The sequence below is a fragment of the Ursus americanus genome, chromosome 35 (genome assembly GCF_024610735.1).
Source record: "Ursus americanus isolate L20-20 chromosome 35, mUrsAme1.1.p, whole genome shotgun sequence".
NCBI classification, from domain to species: domain Eukaryota; kingdom Metazoa; phylum Chordata; class Mammalia; order Carnivora; family Ursidae; genus Ursus; species Ursus americanus.
Window position 1 is genome coordinate 16009993 of NC_142161.1, and position 14303 is coordinate 16024295.

At 40.2% G+C, this 14303-nt stretch overlaps 1 protein-coding gene across 4 annotated transcripts in view; it reads right to left on the reverse strand.

Moving 5' to 3' along the window:
• Nucleotides 1–14303, reverse strand: part of SLC25A21 (solute carrier family 25 member 21) — a 472035-nt gene that overhangs the window by 14062 nt on the left and 443670 nt on the right. For all 4 annotated transcript variants that reach the window (XM_045799826.2, XM_045799836.2, XM_087859066.1 and 1 more), the window contains one exon: nt 13661–13825. In XM_045799826.2, the coding sequence (XP_045655782.1) occupies nt 13661–13825 (165 nt within the window). The remainder of the gene's footprint in view (nt 1–13660; nt 13826–14303) is intronic.

Genomic DNA, 14303 nt, shown 5'->3' on the forward strand with positions numbered 1-14303 from the left:
TCCTCAAAGATCAGTAACAAGGCAAGGATGCCTGCTCTCGTCACTTCTCTTCACCATAGTACTGAAGTCCTAGTCAGAGCAGCTAGGCAAGACAATGAAAAAAAGACATCCAAATCAGAAGAAGTAAAATTGTCCCTGTTACCGACAACATGGACTTACATGTAGAAAGACCTAAAGATTCCATAAAAAACATTTAGAACTAATAAATGAGTTTAATAAAGTTGCAGGATACAAAATCAACATACAGAAATCTCTCATGTTTCTATACACTAACAACCAACTGTCTATAAAAGAAACTAGGAAACTAATTCCAATTAAAATAGCACTAAAAGGAATAAGATACTTAGGAATAAACTCAACTAAGGAGGTGAAAGACTTATATACTGAAAACTATAAAACATCAGTGGAAAACATTAAAGAAGACACAAACAAATGCAGACATCCCATGTTCATGAATTGGAGGACTTAGTATTGTTAACATTTCCATAACAATCAAAGATTGAATCAAAGATTCAATGCAATCCCTATAAAAATCCAATGGCATTTTTCATAGAAATAGAAAAAAATTCTACAATTCATATGAAATCACAAAAGACTACAAATAGCCAAATCCATCCTGAGAAAGAAGAATAAAGCTGGAAGCATCACACTTCCTGATTTCAAAGTGTATCACAAAGTTACAGTAATCAAAACAGTATGGGGTAGGCATAAAGACAGACATAGACCAGTGCGACATAACAGTGAGCCCAGAAATAAATCCAAGCACTTATGGCTGACTAATATTCAACAAGGGTGCCAAGAATACACAATCAGGAAAGAATAGTCCTTGACAAATGGTGCTGGAAAAACTGAAAATTCACATGCAGAGGAATGAAATTGAACCTATATATTATACCATACACAAAAATGAATTCAAAATGGATTAAAGACTTCAATATGAGACCTGAAACCATAAAACTCCTAGAAGAAAACATATGAGAAAAGCTTCATGACACTGGTGTTAGCAATGATTTGATACCAGAAGCACAGGCAACAAAACCAAAAATAGACAAGTAGGATTATGTCAAACTAAAAAGCTTCCGAACAGCAAAGGAAACAAAAGAGTAAAAAGGCAACCTATGGAATAGGGGAAAATATTTGCAAACCATGTATTTGATAGGGGTTCATATATGAAATATACAAGGAACTCCTACAACTCAATACCAAGAAGACTATTAACCCAGGGGCACCTGGGTGGCTCGGTTGGTTAAGCATCTGACTCTTGATTTTGGCTCGGGTCATGATCTCAGGGTTGTGGGATCGAGCCCTGAGTCAGGTTCTGTGCTGGGCATGGAACCTGCTTAAGACTCTCTCTCTCGACTATGGACTATGAGAAACAAACTGAGGGCTACAGAGGGGAGGGGGGTGGGGGAATGGGATAGACTGGTGATGGGTAGTAAGGAGGGCACATATTGCATGATGCACTGGGTGTTACACACAACTAATGAATCATCGAACCTTACATCGAAAACTGGGGATGTACTGTATGGTGACTAACATAATATAATAAAAAATCATTATAAAAAAAAAAAGACTCTCTCTCTCCTTCTCCTGTGTACCTCCCCCACCCCCCTGCACACACATACTCTCTCAAAAATAAAATAAAATAAAATAAAATAAAATAAAATAAAATAAAATAAAATAAAAAAAGAATGGGCAAAGGACTTGAATAGACATTCTTCCAAAGAAGACACACAAATGGCCAGCAGATATATGAAGAAATGCCCAGCGTCACTAGTTATCGGGGAGATGTAGATCAAAACACAATGAGACGTCACTTCATATCTGTCAGATGGCTAGTATCTAAAAGTAAAAGACAGGGGCGCCTGAGTGGCTCAGTCCTGAAGTGTCTGCCTTCGGCTCAGGGTGTGATCCTGGAGTCCTGGGATCGAGCCCCACATCAGGCTCCTCTGCTGGGAGCCTGCTTCTTCCTCTCCCACTCCCCCTGCTTGTGTTCCCTCTCTCACTGGCTGTCTCTGTCTCTGTCAAATAAATAAATAAAATCTTAAAAAAAAAAAGTAAAAGACAGCAAGTGTTGGCAGGGATGGGGAGAAATTGGAATCCTCATGTACTGCTGGTGGGGGTTCGAAATGGTGTAGCCTTCATGGAAAACAGTATAGAGTTCTTCCAGAATTAAAAACAGAACTATGATATGACCTAGCAATCCCACTTTTGAATCTTTATCCAATGGAATTGAAAGCAGGATGTCAAAGAGATATTAGCACCGGTATGTTCATGGCAGCACTATTCACAATAACCAGGACAGGGAAACAACCTAGAAGTCATTGACAGAAGAACAGATAAAGCAAATGTGGCATATGCGTACCATGAAATACTATTTGCCTTTAAAAAGAAGGACACTTCGCAGTATGTGACAACATGGATGAAAGCTGAGGACGCTATGTTTAGTGAGAGGAGCCAGTCATAGAGAGACAAATACTTCATGATTCCACTTATGCGAGGTACCTAAAATAGTCAAATTCACAGAATCGAAGAGTGGAATGGTGGTTGCCAGGGGCTTGGGGGACAGGGAAATGGGGAGTTACTAATCAGGTTTCAGTTAAGCAAGATGAATAAGCTTTAGAGATCTGCTTCACAACACTAACTATAGTCAACGATAATGTATTGTGCACTTCAAAATTTGCTGACGGTAGATCTTATGTTAAGTGTTTTTACCATAATAAAATAAAAATGAAAAAAACGTGAGGGAAAAATATGTCACTTAGCCTAAGTAAAATATTTAGGATGGATCACACCTTAATTGTGTAAATGGATATTAATGTTGATGAAAAACCTATCTTGTTATTAAAAATTTCCAACTTACTTCCATAATTTGTTCCAACTGTCATCAATCAGGAAACTTCCTGTGTTCCTAACCCACATTCCTCACGCATAAGCCTAAACTATTTCACTCCAATTTTTTGCTCAATTGCAAGGGCAATCAACTGTCACCATTCTTGATGTAATTCATCATGATTTAAAAACCGTTATTGAACTAACTTTTCTTCCTCATGCTTAAAAACACGGTTCCTTTAAAATATTTATTTATAAGTAGGATGTATTATTTCCCCACCTACAGATGAGTTTTACTCTTTTCCTCCAAATATTTTCCAATTTTTCTTATAAAATATGATACTTTAAACTGGAGCTAAATAGCCTGAAATGTTAATGTATGTTATATGCATTGACCTTATTTTGTAATAGCAATACAAAAGCCAATATTCATAGCTTTAAAAAATTATTTAATTCCCCTGCAAACATTTTTAAGGCTGATGTTAACATTTTCATCTCACAAATGAGAAAACAGAGACAGAGCAAAGGTATAAATTGCCAAAGAGACATGGCTAACTAGTAAGAACCAGAATTTGGAATTAATACCAGGTCTCTTACTAGAATTCTGGCTGTTTCCATCACACTGTGATCTCGTGTGAGTGCAGAGCTGCAGAGATGTGTTTACCAGTGCCTCTTTAGGAAGATCAATGAGGTTCCCTGACAGGACATATTATTTATAGGCTCTCCACGGCTTCAAGAGAAACACCAATAAGTGATCCCAAAACACTGGTGGCCATGATGTTCCACAACCATTAAAAATTCAACAAAAGGTACCAAGTCATCAGAAATGAGATCATCTGACTCAAAATAGTTAACAATCAACATACTACATATTTGTAACTAATTTAAACACCTAATGCAAACATTATATCCACAGCTAAAGACAGAACCAGTAATTTAAGGCAATGGCACATAAGAAGTTAATATGCAGAGAGGCAAAATGTCTTGATCAGAAGACGCATATGCCTCTCCTTTTACCTTCCCTGGCATGGGCTTTGATGCCTTGCTTAGTGACTGGCCAGCTGGCTGCTAGCTTGATAAACAGAGAACCTTTGCCCATCTCACAGGCCTTTGTGATTAGGGTCTGGCATCCTTAAGAAGACATTCCACACAGAGACAGGCCAGAAAGAGGGGGTAAGGAAGATGGGGGAAGGAAGATTTGCTAGTAGTAAAGGACAAGGAGTGGGGAGGGAGACTGGCCAGGAAGCTTGCTCCCCACAAAGCAAGGTTGAGCAGAGTGTAGCAATGGGCTTTTCACTTCAAGGAGCTCAGCACGAATGTTCACATTAAAGTCTAGTTACAGAATCTTCCGACCTTGTCAGCCCAATTAAATTGCATTTGCTCGTTGCAATTCACGTACCTTTTAATTTCTCCTGGTATCACACTGCATCTGAGATCCTTTCTGACTAGTTTTAACCTTTTTTTTTTTTTAAAGATTTTATTTATTTATTTGAGAGAGAGAGAGACAGCCAGCGAGAGAGGGAACACAAGCAGGGGGAGTGGGAGAGGAAGAAGCAGGCTCCCAGTGGAGCAGGGAGCGGATGCAGGGCTCGAGCCCGGAACGCCGGGATCACGCCCTGAGCTGAAGGCTGACGCTTAACGACTGAGCCACCCAGGCGCCCCTAGTTTTAACCTACCTTGACGTCAGTATACCCTGGCTGCCTCAGACAGTCTTCAGTAAATACAGGGAGAGGAATGTTCTCCATTCAGGATTGGCCTTGGTTGATGCTAGATTGGATTTATTGTTGCTTGTCAAAAATTGCTAAAATAAGTTTACCATTTGAAGAACTAAAATTGTTCAGAAGTGACTGAAAGAGATTGTTATAAATTGCTTTGGGTAAGACAAAGACAATATGGCGGGCCTACAAAGAGTCACATGATTTTCAGGGTATCACAAATTACTTCTTGACAGAACTCTTTTATTCTGCTTCCTCTTCCCCCAAGTAGGCTAATAAACTGTTTGATGGTGAGAGCGTCACGACCATACAGGATGACTCAAAAGGGACTGAACAGTTTAATAAATCTATTACTCTGTTATTAGATTATATATAATAAACATGTGGTCAAAACCAATTTTAATGGGCTCCGTCACAGTTATTCCCATAATCTTACAAACGGTCAGTCTGCGCTAACAGCACACATTCTATACTTTAACTCCTTTTATTCCTTTCGTAGCACACCGCCATCAATAGCTGACTGCCTCAAGGCTGCCAGGCACGAGGTGATAGAAACACGAAGTTCGTGATGTAGTCCCACATGAGACATGTGAGAGGCAACCCTTTTGAAAGTTTCATTTCCTTTTAAAGCACCCGGCATGCTTTGATTTTAGAAAGTTACTTGAAAAAGTCTCCCATGTTATCCTGACTAATAAGACACTGAATTAATAAGAACTGAAAGGAGGCTGGGTGAAAGTACAGCTGGAGGTCTGCATCTGTGAAAGATGCGTCCCCAAGACAGCCCGAAGACGGGCTGGATGAACTTGGGTGAAGATGGGGAAGGCCTGCCCTCGGATCTGCAGATGACACGGGCTGGGAGGGGAAGCTAGAATGACAGATGAGGCCCGCAACATGAACGTGTATCGTCCTAAGCTCTAGCACTGAAATGAACCCACAGGATTACATTTAAGCAGAGTGAATACACTGCACAAGTTCAAGATGAGGGAGGCTTGACTGACTGCAGTTCATGTAATCCGGGGATTTTAATTGACCACAGAGTTTTATACACACCAACATCTTGATGTAAAAGCAACACCCATTCTCTTTCCACCCTGACAAATCCCCCAAGAATTCATCTCTGTACAGTCTTCGGCTGCATTAAGAAAGGCACGTATCCAGATCACAGGAAGGGCTCAGGCTACTGTACTCTGAGTTGACCGCCTGACAACTGCAGTATTATGTCTGGTTTTGACACTGACATTGACAAATCTGATGCATCTATAGTGGGACAGACAGACCATACAGAGGACAGGAAACCATGTCATTTGAAGAGGAGTTGAGGAACTGCGGGTAAATTCTGAGGAAGGAAAGACTCAAAGGCTCACCTGTCCATATATTTGAAGAAGTGGAGTACAACAGTGACAAGTAGGGACTCTAGTGTCAGATGGCCTGGGCTCAGTCGTCTGCAGGATCTAGTGGAGACCGGCACCAAACTCTGACGTTCTTTGGGAAGAGTCCTTCAAAGCCTCTCAAAGGAGAGGACGGTGCTGTGTCATATTCATGCTGTATGTGTAACAGGCCTGACACATGATCGGGGTTTAATAAATGTTTTATCTCTCCTTTAAAAGGATACACTACGCAGAGAACTAAGGTCTCAGGAGCAAATTACAGAGGCGGTACGTACATGCTGCTCGAGCACCTGGTAGCAGCTGGAAGGCAAATAACAGCAGCTCATCGCTGCCTTCCCCACAGCTGGCAATGGTCGTCATGAAAATGATGTGGTGGGTTGAAATCATAGTTGCCTCCTGGCAACTGAACAAGGAGGCAGCTTGACTGAGTGTAAACTGCCTTTTATTTTTTTAAGAAGAAATTTGCATTTTCGATATTGTTAGTTTCTGTGGGTCCAAGTCAACGAGAAGCAGTCAGCTCACAGTCTGTATCTTGCATTTCCTCTAATGTTGGCTCTCTTTTGTTGTTTTGTTCACAAACTTTGACAAGAGCTTTTTTTGCCCTGATGTCATGGTATCATGCTGTTTTGTCCTCCAATGAAAATACCTGCTATTGAAGCTTAATTAAAAAATACAGTTGTTTCCACTTCACAGCTATCAGAAGAATCTATTACAGTGTTTGTTTTCTCTTTATGTGAGATAATTTGGGGAAATGCTAGCTCCTCACTCCACAGAAGGTCACTAACTAAAATGAGATGGTTTAATTGATAAGCATTCTTTAAGGAATGTAGAGTATTCCCAAGATCCTATCCTTGCAGGGCTCTGGGCTTTGGAATGAAATCAAAGTCTTGTTAAAAGCTCAGCATCTAAATGTAGCCATTCAGAAAATAGCCATGAAAATTCCTTTCCCCCCCTGAGCTAGCTGTTCTTTAAAGCATTGTGAAATGTAAAATAATTTTAAACATCTAACCCACTTAGTTCAAATTATAAAACACATACAATGTCAAAATGGGTTAGGGTTTAAGCATAACAGTTATCACTTGATTATTTCATATATATGTATACACACACACACACACACACACACACCCTCTCCTTAAACATCTCTCTATAAATATTTACATGGGTAGGTAGTACCTTCAAAGAGTCCGTTGTATCACTGAGTATTATCATACAGAATGCAGGAATATATTAATATATTTCCTTGGGAACGCAGTCAGATTTTTCTGTTTTGGTGTGCTCTGTTTATTCCTTGCCTCAGTAAAGGCACTGACCCCAAAGAAAACTAACAAACCAGGTTTCCAAAACAAAATTCTAAAAGTTGGGAAGTTAGGACAAGGACACACTGAGATGCTTTGATATGGAGGTAGGCATATGATCAAGAAGTCCTTGACCCAAGTTTGTTTCATGAGATTCTACTTCTGGACTGCTTCAATAAATGAAACTTTCCCATGCCCATCCAGTCCTCCTTATGTAATATGTTTACTTGACATCCCCCCCTCAGTTACAGCATTTAAGAGGAGTCAAGTGACTTATAACATGCCTCGAACATTCTGGCCCAGTTAGTCAGAATGCAGCCTCCACCACCTCCTCTCCCCTCTGGCTCACCATACACCAGCTATCCTCATTCTTTGTTTTCTTCCCGGGGCCCTGGGCCTCCGTTTGCTTCAGGGCAGTCACTCATCCTCTTCTCTCTGACTAAAGATCTGTCTGGTCTCGGCTATCTTCTTCCTCTTGGCCTAGCTAATCTTCAACCTTGAGCCTCAGCCTCAACATCGTTTTTGAAGGAAGGCCATTCCTATGTCCTTGCCCTGCCATCGGTCTAGACTACGATCCCGGTTTATCAATTCCCGCAGTTTGGTAGTTGTCTTTTCACGGCACTCATCGTGACTGTCACAGCCCAGTGTCCCGTGTGATGACTTGCTTATTGTGTGTCTCCTCTCACTGACCTAAACCCTGGTAAGGCAGGACAATGCTGAGACTCAGTGAGACGGAGCCCCGGACATCGTAGATGTGCCATGAAGGCTTTGGGAATGAATGAACAGAAAGAACCAACTGAGAATCTGAAGCTACTGGTACCACACTTCCATCCACTTGGGTGGTGCCTGACTGGAAACTTTCGGCTTAAAGTTTATTTAAGAAAGTGTCTGCATCCTTGCCCCCTTCCCTCTGCCCCCCCCATGCCTTCCTTCTCCCCAGCACACATGCCCAAGGGAGTCTGTGAAAACTGCCAATGAAAGATACTGCTTTTTACCACAGAATCTTGTCACATATCCTGGAATTTTATAGATAATATATACTTGTAGTTTTACCCCAGTGGTTCCCAGAAAGGAGAGTTGTTCTTAATGAAACTTTAATGCTCTTGCCCTTCCCATTACCGGATGATTGGTAAGACTAATGATCGAGTAAGAGAGAATCAGAAAAATAAATGGCCATAAATTAAATCCGACTATGATCTAATTCTACTGAGATTCTTCTTTCCAAAATACAAACAGCTCTGTCTAAGTTCTCCATTTGAACCCAAAGGTGCATTTTTCATTCAGCTTAGTGCACGCCTTAGGGAAGGATACAGCTTTAAATCATGAAACGAACACATTTCCACATTTCTTCTGATAAACTGAAGTGCGTCTGGCACCGCCCTCTGACTTTCTGCAGAATTTACAAAATGAAGAAAATATTAAAAATCAAAAGAAAAAGAAAAACATTTGCATTTCTAAAAGGCAAACTTTTATAAATATTACCTTAGGAGAAAATAAAATATGTTTGACTTAATGCTGTCTATAGTAAAATGACCATAGGGACAGGTCTAAATGGTTTATTAAGTAAGAAAAATTGAACATATGAAAAATTGTTCTCTCCTAGAATATTTCTAGCCCACACATGTAATTTATATCATGGCAAAATTCAACACAAAAGGTCTATTGTTTTTGGCAACATAACTTGCAAACATGCTTAATTAGGATGCAAACTGAAAGCACAGCCCAGCACTGTTGACAGCCCTGAGCTGCAGACAGTGATTTCTGCTATTATTGTTATTATTTTACTTATGGAAACATTTGAAAAGCAGTAAATATGGAACTAGAGGACAAGGTTATTAAAGAAATGTAACATTTGAATCTTATGATTCTCATTTCTGTGTCAGCATCACAAATAATAGGCTTCGAACAGCCCCACCTTGTAACGGGAATGAAAGAAATGATTTTTGCAATGAAAGCTTACTCCCATGGATATTTGAAAAAGATGTCAGCATTTAAGTTAATCAATACCTGCTTCCAGTGGGCTTTACTTTGAGAAGTGATGCCTCTTTCTGGGGAGAAGGGATAATTCTTTATGCTGACATTCCATTCCATTTACTGCAAGATGTAAATGAATGCCTCCATTACCTGGATTCCACGGTCAGTTAATATCCAAAGCAGTCTTTGCTCTATTGTAGCCACTTACTCGCCACAGGAGCGGCCGGAGCCTAAAAATTAATCTGCAAGAATCTAACCCAGGGCGCCATTTTCAAACGGCTACTGCCTGCTTCTTCCAGGGCCATGACTTCTCATTCTTTGTTTCTACAGATTATAGACTAAGGATATGGAAAGGGAGGACGAGGTCACAGGGCTGAAGGAGACAGAAGACGAAGCCGGTTATATTATCTGGACATTCTAGCTAGTTCACGTATTTGAATTTCAGCAATCATTTTTAAGCGGTCATTTATGTGCGACAAAACACAAAGTAAGATGTAGAGTTAAAGCATTGCATGGTATACTGGAAGGAGTTCTGGCCTCTGGTTTGCCCCCCCCCCCCACGCTGTATAACCTCAGATAAATTATTTCAGTAACTTTCAGCGCTAGGCCGTAACTTCTCATTTGGTTTTCTTATCTGAAAATGACAGTTATCGTGACAGGGATCGGGCAAAATTGTGCAGTCTACAAAAATGGTTTTAATAGTATGACATGGCACAGAAGGTCAGGATAGCTCTGTGATCACTTGAAAAATATATCTAACGGAGATCACAAGTCTGAAGAGTTAAAGACGTCAGGGGTGGATGCCTGACCTGAGCTCTCCAGGCTTACCGCTTAAAGCTCTTATTTTGCCTCTATGGACAGCCTCAGAATTATATGAAATGTGAAAAAGTTAACTAGGTATTCTGTTTTATGAGACTCTATTAAACTTTTCACTGATTTATTTCCTATTATAAAATTAATACATGCTTATTGCAGAAGCTTCCAACAGCTCAGAATGGTATAAAGAAAAAGGACTTTCCCTTCACTGCTGCTTGCTCTCTTTCTCTCTCTCTCTCTCTCTCTCACACACACAAACACACACACACACATACACACAAACACGATTCCCCATTTCCACTCCCCAGAGATAATCATTATGAAGTTTCTTTTAAAATAAAATACTTTGAAAATGGAAAACATTGCAAGACCATTTATGGATTTAAAAAAAATACATTAAAGGAAAAAATCTAAAATTATTTCATGCCAGTCAGGACTGAGAAGATCTCCAATTCCCTCGGAACAACAGAATGACCAATTGCTGGGTGAGGGAGCTGAAACAATAATCCTGTAAGCAAGTCGTCCACAGTGTATGGCTAGAGACAGCCCACAGCGAAGATGGAATAAAGCCTTCAAGGAACACCACCTCCTCCTCATGGTTAACAACTTGATGACGTTCTTCAACATGTTTTAATGATTATCATACCTTCCCCTTCACAAAGGATTGATTTATTATGGTTTAAATTTAAAGAATACTGGTTTCCCAGTTTTGAATCAGGCTTAGATTACAGAACACATAAAATCAATGACTTTGTTCTAGGCAAGAAAAAACACAGTGTTCATTTAAGTGCAAAAGGAACAGTCCTGGGGAAAAATTCTTCCTGCTGTTCTGTGTGCTTGCTGTTTCCACCACCCGCCTCCCCACCCCACTCCTCCCCTCATCGCTGTCATCAGCACCAGCACACCTAACACTTCCGTGGCACCCTAAACTTCACCAACAACTTCACGTATTCGTTCTTTTCATCCTCGAAATAATGTTGTTGGGTAGCTTTTCAATATACAATAAAAGAAGCCGAAGCTCAGAGCAGTGAAGTGATTGGCTCAAGACCTTCTACCCAGTAAGGGGACACTCACCCAGGTCTATGATGACTTTTTTTTTTTAGATTTTATTTATTCATTTGAAAGACAGAACGAGAGAGCGAGTGAAAGAGCAGGGAGGAGAGGCGGAGGGAGAGGGACAAGCAGGCTCCCCTCTGAGCAGGGAGCCCAACGTAGGGCTTGATCCCAGAACCCTGAAATCATGACCTGAGCCAAAGGTCGACGCTTAACCGACTGAGCCACCCAGGCGCCCGGATTTGTGATGACTTCTAAGTGTGTATCTCCAACTCAGATCTCTCCTCTAAAGCTCCAGCACCCACATCCAATCTCCGACTCATCTGCATTTTAGTTCCAAGTGCAGTTAAATTCAGCTCCCAGGCTGAGCCCATAATATTCTCCCATAAACTTGTTTCTCTTTCAACGGTTTTCTTTCTCAGCAAATGGCACCATCAGCCTTCCAGTTGCTCAGGCCAGGAACCTAGGCAGCATCTCTATCCACCACCCCTTTTCTCAACACGCCTATATGTATTCCATTACCATACCCTGTACATTATGCCTTCTCAAGATTTCTCCAATCTGTCCACTTCTCGTCTCCACCATGAACAACAGAGTCTGAAGTCCTAGCATCGCGCTTTGAAATCATTTCCATGTTACACCCTTCCCTTCCCTCACCACCTCCCCTCCATGCATTCTCCACTTGGCAGCCAGACTGATCAGGTAATTCCTCTGCTTAAAATCTTTTGTTGGCTTCCTAGTGCTTTTCAGATAAAGAGTGGCCTATAAGAGCCGGTATGATCTGACTCCTGGCAACTGGTAAGATCAATGAGTGCTTTCCATAGTTTCAGGATATCACGATGTATTTAAAAAAATAAATGAATAGTTACACTTCTGTGTTTATACAATGCATAACACTTAATGACTTAAGTGCATTGATTAATTGTAAAATGAAGTTTACACTTGTGGATTTTTTTTAAAGCATTATTAACATATGACCATATGTAGATCTTTGTGACTTCTTCCTTAAATAGAACCAAATTCATTTTATAATACTATAGGAATTAAAATATATGCCCAAATATATGTTATAAAATATATAATAATTTATTTCATTGTGTGTGATTTCTAATTGTCTCAAGACTGGATAGCTGGAGAGATAGAGGCAGGGCCTCTTCTCCCATGCTGTATGGAGCACTCATTTCAGAGTCTAAAAAACAGGGTCAACTTCATGCAACTTTGTGACTTATGCAGTTACCCAGGGCCTCCACTTAGAAGAGCTCGGGTTACTGCCTTACTATTTGGTCTTGAAATTCTTAATAATTTTTGAACAAGGGTCCTACATTTTCATTTTGTCCCAGGTACCACAAATTGTTTAGCCCATTCCTGCTAAAAAGAATCTCCATTCATTAAGAGTCGAATTCTCTCATGTCACTCTGCCCAAAGTGTCTATTGCATTCGATTTCTGTGATTTCTTGATGGAAGGAGGGCTCTGAGGACCACTGGAATCAAACTGTCAGTCAGTGGGAGAAGGGTGTCCATACACTGTGGTCAATCACAGATTTCAGGGCAAACATAAGCTTCTACTCAATAACAGATTTCCAAGTACAGTAAAACGTGGTTAACAATTTTGGCTAGTGAATGAGGCCAAATCAACAGATGGTTACTGTGGAACATCCCTTGGCTTCAGCTGCTACTTAAGGTAAATCCTAACCCTGAATATAGGGGATCACTGGGCAAAAGTAGGTATAATCAACTTTACTGAAGAGTCTGGTGGTAGCCATATTAGAAATCTTTTTATGGTTTATAAAAGTCTGTCAAGAGTTTCGTACTAAGCAAAATAAAAAACTGAACCCCTGTGGGAAATGTCTGCATGTGCAAAATGTGTCCCCAGTGGGTGCTTCCAGGATCACAATCTTCAATCCAAGCAAGCAATATAATGGTGGGGGAAAAGTGTGCTGTTACAGATGAGAAGATGCTGGGCTTAAAGCACATCATCTGCTACCTTTATCTTGTAGAAGTTGAGAGGCTGCTAGCATTGGTAAGTTACCATTAAAAATATATTTATAATTATTACTACTTTGCCTGAAAAGTGAATGATCCTTGAAGAGTTGGTTTACTGCTTACCCTAGTTAACTTAGGTGAATTTAAAAATTAATATCTAGGTAAAATTTAAATTTTAGGCTGATGATTTCCCCCCAGAGCTCAAAATTTATTTAGAACATGAAGATTTCAACTTTCTTGGGAAAGTTATGCTTCTGAGATGAAAAAAAGTAAGTGATAACACAGATTCTAGAAGCTTAGTGATAAATGGGAAGCATTCAGGTGTCATGGTGCATATTTCAAGGAGATGAATTTTGGTGTCAGATTTGGGTTCAAATCTCTACTTTGCTCTGAACTACTTAACAGTGTACTTGATTCTTCTAAGCCTCAGTTTCCAATTCCTAAATAGGGATAAGGACACCCCATGAATAAGGCTAATGTGGGGATCAGATTAGATGCAAGTGTTCAGAGCAGTGACTAGCACCTGATGAGCACTCTACAGATACAGCTGTCATCACTGATGAGATTTTCCCTCCAGGATTTTAATCTATTAAATAGTTACCTTATTGACAGGAATAATGTTTTTGACATTGTGGTAGAAGCCAAAATAAACCATGTTGAAAACCCCGTGACGTCCCAAAGTCGCTGTAAATCCTTTGTTGAGGCCCTGGAGTCCCAAGCCTTCCTTCTTAATGATGTGTCTTGCATAACTCATTGTGGATGGTTGCTGCAGGAGACAGGAGCAAAGCCAGAGAGATCATCTTTGAGACCGTGAAATAGAGTAAATTACCATTTTAGCCTCCCTTCAAGCCAGAATTATTAGGGACTTTCTTCCCCCAACATGAATAATCATGCCTAGATCCATGCTTTTAAAATTAGGAAGCCCCAAAAGTAAACAAAATTGCATGCATACAGGCCTACAAGGGAAGACTGCTGGCAAAAACCCCCACATCTTTGGTGGAATTAGTGAAACTAATGTCATGTAATACCTATCATCACTACTACATGTAAATAGCTGTATCCAATTCTGGATTACCCAAAGTAATGGAGGGGATTAGCCATACAGGTAAACTGGTAATCCATAACTGCATAATCCAAAAGGAATTTACATTTGGTTCCTGAATCCAGCATATTACTTTCCTAATTATGTTTTTCTGAAGTGAATGTTACAAGTAGTCTTGATTCCACTGCCTCAATAGTTTAAA